This window comes from Zychaea mexicana, assembly GCF_025766255.1.
Source record: "Zychaea mexicana strain RSA 1403 chromosome Unknown BDB00scaffold_140, whole genome shotgun sequence".
In the NCBI taxonomy this organism is placed as follows: Eukaryota; Fungi; Mucoromycota; class Mucoromycetes; order Mucorales; family Lichtheimiaceae; genus Zychaea; species Zychaea mexicana.
This window is the reverse complement of record NW_026516803.1, coordinates 24,223-40,282: the sequence shown is the minus strand read 5'-3', so window position 1 is coordinate 40,282 and position 16,060 is coordinate 24,223. Positions and strand designations below refer to the sequence as shown.

General features: G+C 44.1%; 5 protein-coding genes across 5 annotated transcripts; 1 reads left to right on the top strand and 4 right to left on the bottom strand.

Moving 5' to 3' along the window:
- Positions 1-1,612: 1,612 nt before the first annotated feature.
- Positions 1,613-2,485, bottom strand: BDB00DRAFT_878564 (uncharacterized protein; the record flags this gene model as incomplete). The annotated part of the gene is made up of 1 exon (XM_053127748.1): positions 1,613-2,485. The coding sequence occupies one exon, from the start codon at positions 2,483-2,485 to the stop codon at positions 1,613-1,615; it is 873 nt and encodes a 290-aa protein (XP_052973676.1).
- Positions 2,486-3,207: 722 nt separating this feature from the next.
- Positions 3,208-7,712, bottom strand: BDB00DRAFT_792684 (uncharacterized protein; the record flags this gene model as incomplete). Its single annotated transcript, XM_053121145.1, has 4 exons — positions 3,208-4,080; positions 4,214-4,338; positions 4,430-6,437; positions 6,558-7,712. The coding sequence occupies 4 exons, from the start codon at positions 7,710-7,712 to the stop codon at positions 3,208-3,210; spliced, it is 4,161 nt and encodes a 1,386-aa protein (XP_052973675.1).
- A 1,678-nt stretch (positions 7,713-9,390) lies between these two features.
- BDB00DRAFT_878562 (uncharacterized protein) lies at positions 9,391-10,576 on the top strand (the record flags this gene model as incomplete). Its single annotated transcript, XM_053127747.1, has 4 exons — positions 9,391-9,433; positions 9,505-9,664; positions 9,767-10,292; positions 10,391-10,576. The coding sequence occupies 4 exons, from the start codon at positions 9,391-9,393 to the stop codon at positions 10,574-10,576; spliced, it is 915 nt and encodes a 304-aa protein (XP_052973674.1).
- A 761-nt stretch (positions 10,577-11,337) lies between these two features.
- BDB00DRAFT_124941 (kinase-like domain-containing protein) lies at positions 11,338-14,594 on the bottom strand. The gene is made up of 7 exons (XM_053116164.1): positions 14,590-14,594; positions 14,023-14,478; positions 13,050-13,816; positions 12,824-12,952; positions 11,707-12,754; positions 11,576-11,632; positions 11,338-11,515 (listed from the first exon to the last, which is right to left on the bottom strand). Exons 2-7 carry the CDS (start codon positions 14,240-14,242, stop codon positions 11,418-11,420), a joined length of 2,319 nt encoding a protein of 772 aa, XP_052973673.1. The 5' UTR covers positions 14,243-14,478; positions 14,590-14,594; the 3' UTR covers positions 11,338-11,417.
- Positions 14,367-15,800, bottom strand: BDB00DRAFT_124926 (calponin domain-containing protein). The gene is made up of 5 exons (XM_053116163.1): positions 15,391-15,800; positions 14,976-15,042; positions 14,832-14,870; positions 14,590-14,655; positions 14,367-14,493 (listed from the first exon to the last, which is right to left on the bottom strand). The coding sequence occupies exons 1-5, from the start codon at positions 15,624-15,626 to the stop codon at positions 14,491-14,493; spliced, it is 411 nt and encodes a 136-aa protein (XP_052973672.1). The 5' UTR covers positions 15,627-15,800; the 3' UTR covers positions 14,367-14,490.
- Between the last annotated feature and the right edge of the window lie 260 nt (positions 15,801-16,060).

The window sequence follows — 16,060 nt, the reverse complement described above, 5'->3', positions numbered from 1 at the left end:
GTGAAGAATGTATTGTTTACAGTGACGATTTACGATCTTTTACACAAATCTATGGTGACATGCGTTAAAGACTAACATGCAACCGGTAATTTTTCAGAGGGAGTATACAGTAGTTATATAGCATAGACGATGATCGTCGCATGTCATGTCTTTGGCTCGTTTTGCTCCTTTACAAATATCTTTCTTATCATAAGAGAAAAGCAGACAATAAAAAAAGTTACTTGAAAAGAATTTTGTATAATACTGTACCGACAATCTGTGAAAAGCACAGTATATCATTATCAACAGTATATACCAAGAAGTGACGGTAGCAGTAAGTTTTTTATACACGATGTAAATTTAGGTAAAATGATACCAAGTAATACTGTGTATGTGGGCTTTCCTTCTCATAAACACATAAACAGTTCCTAACATTATACACAACTTTCTAGTCGCTTTTAGAAATGATTGACATTAGACGTGTGTTATTATTATTTAAGGGAAAACAAAAGATATGTAGCATACATTAGACGTTTGTTAGCAATGGCGACAACAAGGAGGGTTCCCATTTGTTGTTTTTTTTTTGCATTTACCTTTTGTGACGCCATGTTTATGTTCGCATTAATATATGTGGAGACAGATCCTCCTATACATTTTGTTCTCCTCTTCTCCTCCATCCATTTTCATGCAAAAGGTCTGATTTGTAGAGGGCGGTGGCTTTGTTTGTACAATCCCAAATTGTAAAGCAGTGTAGTACTGTATTATGACTTACCCTCCCTAGGATGGCATCATTGTACAGTATGATATTACTACGAATATACACCAAATATGTGGTACACTTATAGTGTTGAAAAATGATAAACGAGGAGAAAATAAGGAGATTGATGAAGGGAACCAGGAGGTGACCCGATGTATGTATTACCTACATTCTACAGTTTCCTTTGCCTGTGTATATAGTATGAAAGTATATTGTTAACCTGTTTGACAGCAACTTTTATTGTTACATTTTCTTTGTGTGACACACACGTCTTGCTACTAAATGGTTACAGTTGCTGTCATGATAAAACCAACTTTTTGTTGTTAATAAGAAAAGCAGTTTGTTGATCTACAAAAAGTAGGCTACCTCATAAATATACTGTACAACCAGTAAGAAAGTATAGCAGAAAGTTGTGCACATCCCTCGACGGTGCAACTCTTTGTATAATAACAGACTACAATGTAGTTGAAACAAAACTGCTCAGCCAAGAGACATGAAAAGGAGGAAATGATAGTATTTAGGTAGTAAGGAAATAGAGCGTTAGAGTGACATGGAATGTAAAAGGTGGTGCAGTGTTTAAGAAAACAGAGATACTCGTGTTTTTTTATTGTTATCAAACCATCCCAATAAGAAAAGGGGATTTTTGTTTACAAAATGACGTTCTTCTTTGCTGTGTATGTCGATAAGAAGAAGGTGGGTAGTTAAGGGAACGGGAAGTGGGAGAGAGAGGGCGGGATGAGGAGGTAGTGCTCTCTCTTTATACTCTCTCTCTGCGTGTGTGTATCATGGGTGGTGTAAGTGGTGAGTCAGGTAAGCTGAGGAAATAGTATCGAAAAAAAAAACCAGATAGGATAGAATAAAAGTCAGCAAGTAAGATTATACTTTATAACTACTGCCACTACTGCTATCACAAGCACGCAAAGTCTTTTCTAACGCTTGTCTGGATGCTTGTTCTTGAACAAGCTGATGCTGTAGCTTTTCAATCATCTGCAATAATGTTTGCGCTTCTTGACTTGTCAAACCGCCACCCGTTCGTTGGTCGCTTGTCGAATTATCTGTAGTAGAGCTAGCAGTAGCAGTTGTACGAGGTGTATAATGAATGGCAGGCGGACAGGATATTCTTCGTGGCTTCTTTGATGGAACGCGACGACAGCAGTGTGGACATTCGTCTCCTGCTGATTTTGTGATAGATGGAGGAGAACATGACCGTTGTTGCTGTTGAGGAGTAGATGCTGGTAGCTCTTCTGAGACGGGTGTGGGCAACGCAATAGATGACGGTGGTTTGGGAAACGTAGGAATGGATGAGGTTGAAGGACTTGTCGAAAAGGGTGCTGTTGTCTCAACTGTCGTAGGTGCTGGCGATGATAAGGGCTTGGGCTGGGGTGGGACGTAAACAGGTAACGGAATATGCTTTTTATGTTGCTGATATTGATAGTTGTTATGGTGACTGTTGTTGTGATGGTGATAGTGGTGTTGCTGTTTGTGCTGACGACGGTAGGAAGAACGTGCCGATGAAGAAGAAATGTTCGAAGAAGGAGCAGTCGTGACAATTGGAACAGGCTCTGCCGTATGCTTTTTGTTCTTTTTGCTCTTGGTCGAAGAGCGCAGACGAAAGAACGGCGCTGTAGATTTGATGGCGGTATGACTGTTGCTGCTGCTGTTGTTGTTATTCGGTAAGACAAACTGCTCAGGTCCAGTAGTAGACAGAAAACGGGCCAATTCGGTTGTCGTGTTTGTGTGTGGTGGCATGTTGTGAACTATTCTAGAGGGAAAAGAAGAGAAGCTACTCGAACAAAAGATTGTGGGATTGTGTGGCTATTATATAAGGACAGCACCCCAACCCCAACCCCCCCGTTATATTCGTTAGAAAGAGAGAAAAGCAAAAGTGTCTGTGAGCTCTCTCTTATTGTATGTGCCCGGTATGCATGCATGTATGAGAAGAGAACAAACAAATGGTTTAAAGTTTGCGTGTACCTCACTCTCTATATCCTTCTCCTGCTTAGAGTCATTCAGGCAACAAGTGATGATTACACACCCGCTTCTTACTCCTTAGAAAGTATATGTGCGATGACAAATAAAATGAAAGTAAAAAGAAAAAAGGGTTAAGCGCGATACAGAATGACAGGTCAGAAAAGATAGAGAGTAAGAAAGAAAGAAAGAAAAGAGGGATGACAGAAAGAGAGAGAGACTGTGCTGCTTGCATATTTATACGTATAGTTATACTTATATATACAAAGATGATAACGATAGGCCTTTTTTTTAGGATTTTTGCAGGAAAAACTCGTGAATTCTCCCTTTTACTTTCTTTGTTAAAGGAAGACTGATTTACTCCCAGAACGCCTCTCTCCCTGTTTCTCTTTCCGTTGTTATTATCCCAATAATGTGGTTCCGCGTGTTTGTGGTGTGGTATGATGTGTTGTGTTGTGTTGTGTTGTGTTGTGTGTATGTGAATATGATTTGTTTGTAGTGCGCTATTTGTGGGTAGTGGGTCGTTGTTGTTGTTGGATGTTGTTGTTCCGTCGATCCTTATCACCGTGGGGGCGTCCCGGTAAAAGGTCTGAATCAGATCCACTCTTGGACATGAGCAATATGCTCTTGCCACGCGACGATTGCTTTTCGTCAAACGTCGAGAAACGCCTTTTGGAAAATCCAGCTGCGCCAGGAAGAACGATGCCCTTGTTCCTGGTCGTTGCCGAGGGGGATTGTTGTGGTTCTGCCTTTGTATCGTTGTTAGTGCTGCCAGTGGCCTCCTCCTCTTCCACCGTGGGTGGTATCGATACTGCTTTTGTCGCCTCCTCATCATTCCTGTTCTTCGTCGCTTGGTTTCCACTGCTATTAGGCGTCGTTGATGCTGGCTCTTTTTGCTGAGACGTAGTAGTAGTACTAGTAGTACCAGATTTGAGTGCTGGTTTGTCGGTTGCCGATCGCTTCCACCGTCTCCAGCCCTCAAAATCAATAAGTGCCTGCATACAGCCCCACTCGATAATTTTCTTTTCCAACCACTCCAAACTGACAGGTTTCGTCAGGAAATCATTGCATCCTGCCGCCAGCGCAGCGTGTCGATCTGATTCCAACGAAGAAGCCGTCAATGCCACAATGATCACAGGCGAACGGAAGGTTGACGGTGGTGGTTCTTCTTGTGTAGCAGCAGCGGCTGCAGATGCTGCTGCTGTCAATGATTCAGTGGTCGTGGACGTATTATCCATCATGGCTGCTGCTACTGCTGCAGCTGAGGAGGTGGATCCCGAGGGTGTGGGCGAGGTTGTGGGCAACACACCAATGCGTTGCTCCTTTTCAATGGCACGGATCGTCTTGGTTGCATCAATACCATTCATGACTGGCAGCTGGATATCCATCTAGAGAGAGAGAGACACACACACACACAGAAAACGATGATCAGCTCCTACTTTTTCTCTCTTCCCACAGACTCTGTCTCACTATTATCCTACTACTCCCTGTTTCTCAATGACAATTTACCAGCACAAGGTGAAAGCCGCCTCCTTTCCATCGCTCCACAGCTTCTTGGCCGTTACTGGCAACAGAGCACTTGATCTTGTGTTTTTTCATCCAAGTTGACAGAATGGCTTGATTGATCGTGTTGTCTAAAATGTGTGTAATGTTAGGAGATAACGGAAAAAAAAGTTGGCCAAAACCAGATCAAAGGCAATTTTGCAATAGAGAGACAAGTGTTACTACGTCGTTTATACAAAGGAGGATACTTGCCTTCAACAATAAGCACGTTGATGGGTGGACTGACAACATTTGCAAAGGCAGAGGCCCTTTTCTTTTTGTTGAACTTGAAGTTCATCTTTCGCCATACCAATGGTTTCTTTTCTGGCGTAGTGCTGTTATTTGTAGTATCGTTCGGCGCGGTCGATGGTGACGTGGCCGAGACAGTCGTCGACGCGCCTCCCTTGCTTGCATCACCACCGATAGGAGAAGTCATTGACGACGACGAAGGCTGTTGCTGCTGCTCGCCAACACCGCCATTGGTCATTTCAGGTAAAGCGGCCGTTGAGAGTGCCGATGCTGCCACAGTATCAGCCGCAGTTGTTGGTACGACACCATCAGCATTTATAGCCTCTCCTCCTCCTCCTGCTGTTGCTGCTGGTGATGATTGCTGTTGCTGGTGTGTGTGTTTATCCTCAGCTTGTTGCTGCAAAGCAAGTTCAGTGTGTGAACGACGTCTCGTGGCTGCTGCTGCTGCTATTGAGGAAGCACTGGACGAGCTACCACCATTGCCAACCATGGAAAAGTAGTTGCCACCATCCATTCCATCTGCAGCAGAAGAAGAGACTTGGGGTGGACTGTAGACCCCACTGTTAGGACGCCGCCTTCCTGGTTGTTCAACACCAGCGATGGGCGAACCACGATGATGATAATGATGATGATGACGCTTGTCTACCTCGTGTCCTGCGGCACCAGCAACAACACCCGGGGTACCGATGTATGCACTACCAGGTGTAGGTGGCGTGAACGAGTCACGTTGCTGTTGCATGACAGACCCAAACGACACGGTTTGTGGTAAAGGACTTAGGGGTGAGGTAGCAATAGGGATGAAGTGAGGTTCAACCACAGCATTGTTCCATGCCGTATGCAAAGCTGTCAAGAACCGACGCGGACCTGCAGGTTTGGGCACAACAACTAAACGTGGCATTGAAAATGGCATATTGGACATGGTTGAAAACATCTGCAATGTATCGCGCACCCGCTTAAACTTGTTGAGCGACGTAAAGTGGATGATGGCTGTCGTGCCCTGATGGAAGAAGTTGGGCTGCGGACTATTGCTGCCGCTGTTGTTATTGTTGACACTTGATTTGGTGTGCTTGTGTCGTCGCATATGCTGATGATGTTGGAGGGTATTGGCCGACACGGGCGGCTGTGAACGGAACTCTCTGATCTTGCGTTCGAGTGTCTCGACGTCGTCGTCAATCAGTACAAAGGCAGGTGGGATCGAATGGATTTGTTCTTCTGCAATCGCCGGTGAAGGTACTTTTTTGTTGGTTGTCGAGCGTGACGATGGTGACGATGTTGCTGCTGCTGCTAATTCGGGCGTTGTGATCGGATTCATTTCTTGCTGTGGTGTTGCTGCTACACTGCCAGTTCCGGCGGTCGCTATCGACGATCCTTCGCCGCTCGTGCTTGAAGCATCGTCACTGTCCATCGTACCAAGTGCAGCCTGCCGCACTACTGGCACATGGCTAATATCCGCATTCCAACCAGCCAAGCAACTTGTAAGATGTTTTGCAAACACACTTCGCTCGCGAGCATGTAGCACCATCTTTAATCCCTTGAGACTTTCAATAAACTTGAATAGATCCTTTAGTGTTGGCTCGTGGGAGAACTTGATGCTCGCAAGCTGCTTGTTGTTGATCAGATTCAACGACGAGTCTTCCAGCAACAGTAAACGACGACTACCGTCGCTGCCCGCGTCCATCTCGATCGTCACCTCAAACCGCGTCTTGTTCTTTCCTGCATCGCTCACTGCCAATTTGCCGCCAATAAACTGCAGCAACTGCATCGTGAGATTTGCGTTCGGCAGCATGGCAGGGCTCAGGCCATCGGGGATCGCGGGCGAGACAGAGTGGATGATCTCAAATGACACAAGTAGCTTGTTGCCCTGAGTTTCTGCTGGCACTATATTCAACCCTAGTTCGATGCAAGCGCCAGGCGTGCATCCTTCGAGAATGTTTCGCAAAAGCTATAAACAGTGTATAGGTCATGTGTGTTAAGTTTTCTTCTTTCTCTATTGTTCCGCCAAAGCTCCACCAACCCCATGATTTCTCCTTCCCCCGCCCTATAAAATAGATAAATACTTTACATTAAGTAATCCATGTCGGATAGCTCCTTCGTCACCGAGCACATTGGTATAATGCATTCCATTCTCTGAATGATAAATCACCAAATTGACATCCAATCGAGCCGCCATAGCCGCTAACGCATCACCAATATTCTGCACAAGGTCACCAACATCAAACTCGATCCGTATATCACTTTGGACTGTTTCGTCATTGGGTGCTTGACGTAATAACCGACCCATGAGTTGCAAATGCGAGCTGACATAGCACACTTGTTTGATGGTAGTGTTGATGGCCGAAATGCTGGCAATAGGAACTGCAATCGAACAGGCACTCAGCAGCTCGTGCGTATCTGTCAATATGCTGGACGGAGAAAACTGCTCCAAGGTGGTGATGACCATCAGGGCTGCATCCTGAACTTCTTGTGACACCGTAGACAAGAACGATAACCGTTGGTCCTTGAGTCCTTGTACTGATTCATTGACAAATGCCTGTGCTCGTTTCCGCTCGTCCTTGAGATGCTGTTTGCTGACAAGATCGATACGGCCCGCGACAATGGAAAGACACGTGGCTGTCGATACGAGTACAAACGCCATCAGATTGTGGAGTTCGCTGTTTTGCCCGAGATAGATATTGAGCGACACGCCTGCTAATGTGAAGACCGTCAAAATTTGGACACAGGTGACGTCAAAGACAGAAGAGTCCATGAAAAGCATCAGTGTCCACGCGGCAATCATGACCAATGGGAGTGCTGAGGAAGAAGAAGAGGATTCTTGATAGTGATAGTAAAATTGCCCTCCAAGTGCTATAAGACATGCAACTTTGGTAGCGAGTAACAGTCGTTGCACTTCACTTTGTAATGGATCAATGCCGCTTAATGTTGCTGATGATTCGGGCAGCTCAATGGGTGGTACTCCAAGGTCTTCGGCATGAGCGTCCAGTGTTTTTGACCCGGTCTTGAGTTCACGAGATGACCATGCTGTCCGCAAGTAGGCGAGGTGCGGTCGTCGTTGTTGATGTTGATGTTGTTGTTGTGGTATTGAATCCTCGGTCGATGATAATCTCGATAGAGATGGACTAGGCTTTTCCGGCGGTTTTAACGCGCTGTTATTGTCGCTGCTGCTTTGTTGGGCCTGCGGCTTCGAAAAAGTGGTGGATGAATCGCCTACGGCTGGCATGATTCCTCGGGAACAAAAAAAAAGGACTCTCGGGAGGGTTGAATCCGTTAAGCACACACACAAATTAAAGGTGGTGGCGGAAACGGGGTTGAGGGTTTTTAAATGGGAAAGAAAGAAAGAGTAAACAAGAAGAAGAAGAAAAAATATACACAATCAAGTAAAAGAAAAAGAGGAAAGGGAAACTGTAAAAAGAGGAGAGTAGAAGGAGAGAAGCACACACACACACACTTTACGCGGAACCGGCACACACAGTTTGCGGCATTTAAACTCTTTCTTCCCTCTTTGAAACGCTGACTGAAATAAAGCTATTGTACGCCCCTCCTTCTTGTTCAAGCCAAGCGGTAATTACTTTGCCATCCATTATTTCAAGCTATTACAGCACTAAACCAGTAATCAATCTTTTGGTTGCTTCACTTAATTGAGTTGAAAAATTGCCCCTTCCTTCAACCAGCCTCATACGCCAGTAGTCTATGAAGAATAACAATGCAATGCCTTTTCTGGTGCAATTTTCGGCATTAACCGTTGATCTTTCATCGTTGAAGAACCGAAATGTTAGCGATGGCGATTGCTATGGTACTCCACTTTCAGTTTTTTTTTGATTGACGTCGTCATTCACAGCTGGAACGTGAGTAAAGCTATAGCTCTACTCTGTACGGGTGTGTGTAGTTTGGTTTAAAACGCGGACGTGCTTGGAGAAAACGCGAACCCATCATTTACTCCTTATATATGCCAACTAGAAGGTGATGCAAAGAAACAGACAAGCACGCGCGCGCGTGCTCTCGTTTGCGTTACCTGGAGCTCAACAGTATTGTTGATTCGTTCAACAATGTCGATCTTGCCGTTCTTTTTTGCGTCACATTTTTGTCAACCAACAAAAGGCGAGAGTGTTTTAAAAAAGGTGGAGAGAGATATACGTGTAATGGGAGGATGATGGGAACGAAAGGGATATACAAGGTCGTCCAGTACCGTACGATGGTTACAGAGCATTGGATTTACTCTTACTGTTGAAAGAAACCTCCCACCCCTCTAGAACGCATGGCTATGAACCGTTATATAGTGTTGTGTGTATTTATCAAAGTAGTCTATTTCGTACACTGAAACGTCTTTTTGGAGAATAGGGAGTCTCTTGTTTAAAAAGACCTACCCAACCAAATTGTCTAGTTGATGGCCATCGTAAATTTGGGTTATCCCCCAAAGAAAAGCAGGTGGGCACTTTTCTTCTATTCTTCGTCATGGCAATAAATGAACACAGTAACTGATTAGTCTGGTAATTATTTCGCTTTGTGCGGCGTGGGTCCGCTAGACACAGGAAAAAACGATGCATAATAGCTACAAGTTAGCAGTGTTGATTTTTCGCCAGGGCGAAAATAGCCGAAAATAGGCGAAAAAAGGCGAAAATTAGAGGCGAAAAATCAATTACTTTACTTGAAAATACATATGAAAACCTAAATCTGTTGAAGGGAGGGGGTGAAAAGTGTTGACAATTTGTATTTATAAGATTTGTTTTCTGCTGGGTGCACTTGTATGTCAGGAGTTTTAGGTTCGACGTCAACTTCACCAAGAATCCCCAATTTTCGCTAGGCGAAAATTATGAAGCACTAAAATTTGGTCTACGCAAGGCTTTGTTCTTTATATCTCAACTCAACTTTAGACTGTATACCAAATTCAGAACCATAATATGGCCGACAAGTACAAATCATTAAAAGTGAAAGAATTGCAAGGTAATAAATTCAGAAACAAGGTCATACAGTTTCTCATTGTCATGGCTGATGCTAACTGGTTTAACTTTTAGAAATCTTGCAAAAGAATGGTTTACCCCACACTGGTAAAAAAGAAGATCTGATTGATCGTCTTGTCAAGCATGATGAAAAGAAGGCACTTGAGCTTACTTCGCTTGACGATCTTGCCGGATTGGAAGAGTTTGAAGAATCCACCAAAGTTGATGATTTAGAGTACCGTATATTCCCTTTCTTTTTTCTCTTTTAAATTTTAGAATTATTGAATTTGGAGCATGGACACGCGAGTGCAAAGGAACTGACAATGGGATATTGTAGCTCGCTTCCACTTTCGACCATTGATCAGAAACAAGACGATACTATTCAATCTGTAACTCCTGCTGCTGCTACTTCAACAACAACGACTGAAGCAGCAACACCAGCTGAAAACTTCACGGACACGACAACGACGTCAGCTACGCAAGAGACAGCTACTACCTCCACGAAACAACAAGGAGAACAAAAGAAGGAAGAACCACCTAAAGAGATCATAAAACCTGGATCCAGCTTCAAGTATACACCTATTACGTTTGGCTCCTCTTCTTCTTCGTCGTCGTCGTCGTCGTCGCTGCCAAAGACAACAACACAACCACCCACATCCTCGCCCGCCAAACAACAGCCCGTGGCAGCCACAAATGATACTGCAGCACTTGACCTTCAAAGAAAGATCGAACGCGCAAAGCGATTCAATGTGGACTTGGATGAAAAGAGCAAACAACAGCTACGCGCTCAACGTTTTGGCGCGGCGGCTCCAAAGCAAGTAAAGAACCCCTCTTCGCCCTCCCCTTCTTCTTCATCACCAAAGGTAAATTGAAAGCTAATGCTGGTATACAAGTAACAAGTTGCTGGTCCACTCTACTAACTAACTAACTCACATTGGACATATGCACGAATATAATACAGGGTATCGATCCTGAAGTATTAAAAAAACGCGCGGAACGATTCGGAATACCCAGTAAAGAGGTCGAGGACGAAAAGAAGCGAAAGCGAGCAGAACGATTTGGTGTTCCTACCAAAGAAGCTGAGGCGGAAAAGAAGAAAAGACGTGCTGAACGTTTTGGCACAGTAAGTTTACTGTTTTCTTCATGAAGAAAAAAGTGTGATCTGTGATTTAGAGTATATATGTTTATTTTTTGCTAACTGAGAGACGCACAGAATTAATAGTAAAATATGCAGGGCAAGTTGATATGCAGGAAAATAAATTTGATTTATACAAAAAAAGAGAGGTGGAAGGCAATTTCCCCAGCTCTTTTCTTCATTGTTTTGGAAATATAGAGAGAGAGAGAAAATAAAAAAAGGACTGACTTTACGCTGTAAGAAGAAGAAGAAGAGTAACGGGATAAAGACAAAAAAAGACACATTTAAAAGTACATCAAGGAGAGAGAGAGGGAGAGAGATAAGTATATATGACCGGTAGTACGTGAGGGGAAAAACTGATAAAAAAAAATAAAAGGGATACAGAAAATGACGGCTGGAGTGGGTTAGGGTTGTTTTGGGGTTTAGCTGATAGTGCAATCTTCAGAAGAGACACTGGCAGCAGAGCTGATACTCTTCTTGCGGTCTTTACGTTTCTTGATCAACTTTTCGACGGCTTCAGGATTCATGTGCTGCAACGCCAATGTATGCGACAGCAAGGCTTGGTTTTGGATCAAGGCACGTTGTTCCTGAGGTGTCAGGCCAAGGGCTTTGGAGTACTTGCGAATGCTTTCTGCCTCCGGATGGTTCTCGAGTGAGGTGTTGCCGAAAATGTCCTTGTTTTGATGATTCCATGTGATTTCTTGTACAGCGTTATTGTTGGCGCTGTGGGTGCTTCGAACCGAATCTTGGGATCCAGTGCGGTCTTGTCGAGAGCGGTTGTAGATCTTGGCTGAAAAAACCCACTATTTGGCCCCCTTTGAGTACGGCGGTTTGTTCATACTCTCATCTATCATTATACACTTACGTCGTAAGAAGGTTGCTGGTCCTTGACTTTGGGTGGGCATGAAAATGCCTGCTTTTTACAATCTTCATGGCAAATCAAAGCACATACTGCAGAGAGAGTAGATAGTGAGCGTTATGTACTCGAGAGCGTGACATGTTATATTTTACCTTCACAGAAAATGGCTTGCGATTTTGTGAGATCACCGCATACTTTGCATTCAACAACTACATGCAATGAGAAGGAAATGCTTGTTAGACCAAATAATTACATAAAGTTTTACCCGGCATCGATTATTTACCTTTGCCGAACGATGTTTGGATAAATCGATGGGTGGTATAGTCCTCATTGATATCACTGGACAAACCACTGTCATGCGAAATTCTAGAAGAATAGCCCAAATCAGGTGCCTGGCCAGAACTCGTCGTGCTAGGTGGTGTAGTATCAATACGAGGAAGTAAAGAAGCATCATCCCGAGCAACAACCGGTGAACGCGGTTGAGGCGTTGCTGGTCTTTGCTGCTGTGTCTGTTGTTGTTGTTGTTGTTGTTGCTGCTCCAATGGATGACAATAGTCGCTAGCAGATGAAGTCGGACGCAGACTGCTTCGTTTATGAGATCGCTGCTGCTGCTGCTGCTGTTGTTGTTGTTGTTTGTGTTGTTCAAGATACGACGAAATACCATGCGTCGAGGACTGATGATTCTTTTTCATGCGTCGCTGATTTGCACGAATCCACGAATGGTCTTTAAGTTGGGCTGCTGTTGGCCGCTCCTCTGGATTCTTTTGGAAACAGCATAGCAGAAAGCTATGCATGTCTTGAGAGATATTGGCCGGCAGAGGTGGATAGTTGTCTTCGACGATACGGAACATGGCAGACATGGCAATCATGTCTGCATAGGGCGGTTTACCCGTGACGAGTTCGACCAATGTACAGCCCAAAGACCAGATATCGGATTTGGTGGATGCACCCTTGAGCTCAATGACTTCGGGGGCCATCCAGTTAGGCGTGCCCGAGACTGAACCCGGGTCGGATCCTTTGATCTTGAGGTTGAGCGATACACCGAAATCGGATAACTTGACATCTCCCGTTTTGGTAGTAAGGATGTTGGCGGCTTTCAAGTCACAATGCACCACTTGGTTGGCGTGCAAGTATTCAAGGCCGTTCAGAATCTTGATACAGAAGGATGCAACGAGTTTTTCTGGGAATGCGCCAAAGGCTTTCAAGGTCGACATAAGCGAGCCGTTCTCAGCGTATTCCAAGACAATATTCATATGGTGCTTGCTCCGGATGAACCCCATGTATTGGATGACGTTTGAATGGCTGAGTGTTTTTAGAAGGCCGACTTCTTTCTGTGTATTGGTATGCGATAGTTAGTACGGCACAGCTATACAAGCGTAGTTCAGGAGCATTTCACTTGCCATTATCTCTTTGTCGAGTTCTGCATCGTCAAGCCGAATTCTCTTTACTGCCACAGTTTCACCAGTAGTCAGATCCAATGCGCGGTAAACAGATCCAAATTGTCCTTTACCGATACAGTTGCCAAGTTGCTGATCAAAAATTCACAAGTTCTGTTAATGAATGGACTCGATATATAGAGATACGCTGTAGCCTATTTGATTGAAAGCCATGAAAAGCAGAACTCACATATTGGGCGCGCGTTAAACCGTCCTTGTTCTTGAGATATAATTTCTCTCGGCCTTTGATAGTACCGCTACTATTCTCATGCTTGATTGCCTCCATGGACTTTAATAACTTCCGATCTAACTTTCGGCCCAGACTCTCGGTTTGTTGGAGGTCGCTGATATGCTGTTGATGCGGATGATGATGATGATGGTGTGCTGCAAATGTAGCGCTCTTGCGACGATCGCGTCGTTGTTGTTGTTGTTGTTGTTGCTCATCCGTAGCTGCTCCACTCGCAGTTGCGGATGAGGGTGTCAATGGAGTTTCTGAAGAGCTAGAGGATGAGGCAGACGATAAGAATGAATTACACGATGAAGCAGAAGATGTACGTGACAAGGCAACACCGCCACTTGCTGCACCACTGCTGCCGTCCTCAATGTCATAGCTCGTTTTGTTTCCACTGTGTGTCGAGAATGCTGGTGCGGAGGGTCGACGTGATTTCAGATCCTCGGCAGATTTACGACGGAGACAGTGTTGTTGATGGCTTTGTCGTCGTTTGGATGCTGGACGTAAGGGTGATTTAGGCGGTCGTACAAAGGATGGGTCAGTCTCAGCAGTAAGATGAGTGTCATCGCCAGGATGATGTGGATGCTGGAAGCCAAAGATGTCTCGTACATCACGATAGTTGCCGCCCGACGAAGCATTGTCGCACGAGGCAGGGTCTTGTGTTACTGCTGCATTGTTATTGTGGTAGTTGCTGCTGTCGTAATCGCTGAGTATCGGAGGAGCACCTGGATCGTAGGGTAAATTTGCATTAGTGTCCTTTCCCCTTTTTTTTTCCCGTCTTCTTCTTTGGAAAGGGCCCATCGTCATTTCTCCTCACTCTCTCTATCTTACACTAACCCCTATTCCCTTTACGGCTTATTGTACGTATATATACTACAATCAGCTGAAGAAGAGAAAGAAAGAGAATATATATGTTTCTTGTTTTACTTACCTATCTCCTTGCTTATTGGCTGCGGATGTTGATTCTCCTTTACTTCATCTTGCTCCTCCTCATCACCATCCTCCTCTTGATCAGTTTCTTCGCCATCTTCATCCTCCTCCTGCCGCTGGTCATCTGTCTTTTTCTTCTTGTTTGTGACCTTCTCCTTGCTCTTATAGGGCGGTAGTCTGGGCAATTGCTCCTTTTCATTTCCCACTGACTTTGTGTACATCTGGGCAATCACCAAAATAGTGTGAACGACCTAAACACACAAAATTATCATCGTACAGAAGTTAGCGTTTTGTTTTTGTCTAGCAGCAAGAGAAGATATCTCTTTTTCTTCTTTCTTGCTTAGGGTGGTTTGTTGGAAAAAAGTAAAACACAGAGGGAGTTAAATGGGCTTGGTACATCATGCAGGAGGATTGGTAGTAGGTTTTTTGTCGCATCGATCCAAGCAGCCTGCCATTTCTGATATTGCATTTACTTTTTCCAAACAAGCAAAGCCCCATCAGCTGGTAACAAGGACCCTCTTTTCTAAAGGCCACCTAAGAGAGAAAACCGCATAAAAAGAAGACTTACTGCTGGCATATCTTTGGCTTCAAACAAATCGATTGTCTCGAATAACTGAGCATCATTTAACCCGAGCTATTGGAAACAACAAAATGCAAACAAGAATGAGCAAGTCAGGACATGTATCTATCAATCCCTTCTAATTGACACCCCCTCTCTTGCTATCCATTCCTAATGCTATAATCCGCCAACACAACGCACACACTCGCGCATATAAAAACACGTTAAAACACGAAACCAGAATCGTTTACCTGTCTTGCTCCTTGTAAGAATCGGGTGATATTGTCCATCTACAATATCAAAAAAAAAAAAAAAGTTCTCATTTAAAAGACCTATTGTGTGTGTAATGTATTTTGGTTTGGGACGTAAAAGTTTATCAGTCACCAGAGACTGACCTTGATAAAAGACAGATCCCGTTGTCCAACATGTTTGATCGTGCCCGGGCGTAGCTTGTTCACCAAGCTAGATTTGTGTGTTTGTGTGTGTGCACGTTAGTCTTTCCGTTATTCCCCTTTCAAACGAGTAACCCTTTTCCTCTTTTTCATTTGGAAGAAATTTGTTCAAGACACAGAATCTCCTGCCCGGGCGCCAAAAAGGTAGTTTTCCCTTTCAGCCTTTTCTCCCTTCTTTTTCTTTATCAAACACATGTATAACGGGTACCAGGACAAGAAGAAAGAAAAGAGAAAGCGCATAGGACATAACGCACACATATATCCGCAGATAAACAGGGCGATATGATTTTTTTCTTCTGGGGTCCCTGCGAATATGTGGTATATTTAAAAAAAGAAAAAGAGAATGGTTTGTACGTACTTGCATAGTAAAACTCCGTCTTTCAACTCTTGATGCAAATGTCCAATTTCGATAGGCGCATGGTCAACGAGTGTTGCATTCAGGAAATCGATTGCTGCTTGTTCTTCGTGATCGAACTGGTCTCTTTTCATTCTGTCGAATAACATGTCAGCACCGCTTTTCGATCGAGCGATGCGTGTCTGTGCTGTTGCTGTCGTTAGGCCGGAAGCGTGTGTAGCTGAAGCGATCACTGTCATGGTCGTCTTTGTTGGTGTTGTAAGCTGTTTTAATAATTAAAGGGTAGTGGTAGTAGTAGTAAACAATGATAAAAATGACAATTAAGAATGTGTGTGTAAGCGTACTAACTAACTACTTGGTGTAGTAGAGTAGTAGGTAGTACTATAAAAGAATGGGGCAGGTGGTAGTAGCACGAGCAGTAGCCACGATATATTTTTTTTGTTACAACTATACAAGTAAAAAAAAAAAAAGGAAGAATGGAGAAAGAAAGAGAGGAAAGAGGAAAAGAAAAGCGTTTGTACAATAAATTATGAACTCTCGGATTTGATACAAGATAGTTCACTTGGCTACTGCCACCTCAAAGGGAGATGGTGAAAAGCAGGGCCATAAGTTTTAGTGCTGAAGGTGGTGATGATGATGATCATCAGCACCTCCTTGAAGCGCAAAAAGAAAG

What these genes read in the sequence shown, in the direction of transcription:
- BDB00DRAFT_124941 (XM_053116164.1), bottom strand. Translation starts at nt 14,242, where the DNA reads ATGTACACAAAGTCAGTGGGAAATGAAAAGGAGCAATTGCCCAGACTA. An exon ending in GTTTAACGCGCGCCCAATAT is followed by an intron (nt 12,953 to 13,049) that starts GTGAGTTCTGCT and finishes ATTTTTGATCAG; the next exon opens with CAACTTGGCAACTGTATCGG. An exon ending in CCAAACATCGTTCGGCAAAG is followed by an intron (nt 11,633 to 11,706) that starts GTAAATAATCGA and finishes CATTGCATGTAG; the next exon opens with TTGTTGAATGCAAAGTATGC.
- BDB00DRAFT_124926 (XM_053116163.1), bottom strand. Translation starts at nt 15,626, where the DNA reads ATGACAGTGATCGCTTCAGCTACACACGCTTCCGGCCTAACGACAGCA. An exon ending in GACGGAGTTTTACTATGCAA is followed by an intron (nt 15,043 to 15,390) that starts GTACGTACAAAC and finishes ACACAAATCTAG; the next exon opens with CTTGGTGAACAAGCTACGCC. An exon ending in TCTTACAAGGAGCAAGACAG is followed by an intron (nt 14,656 to 14,831) that starts GTAAACGATTCT and finishes TGTTTCCAATAG; the next exon opens with CTCGGGTTAAATGATGCTCA.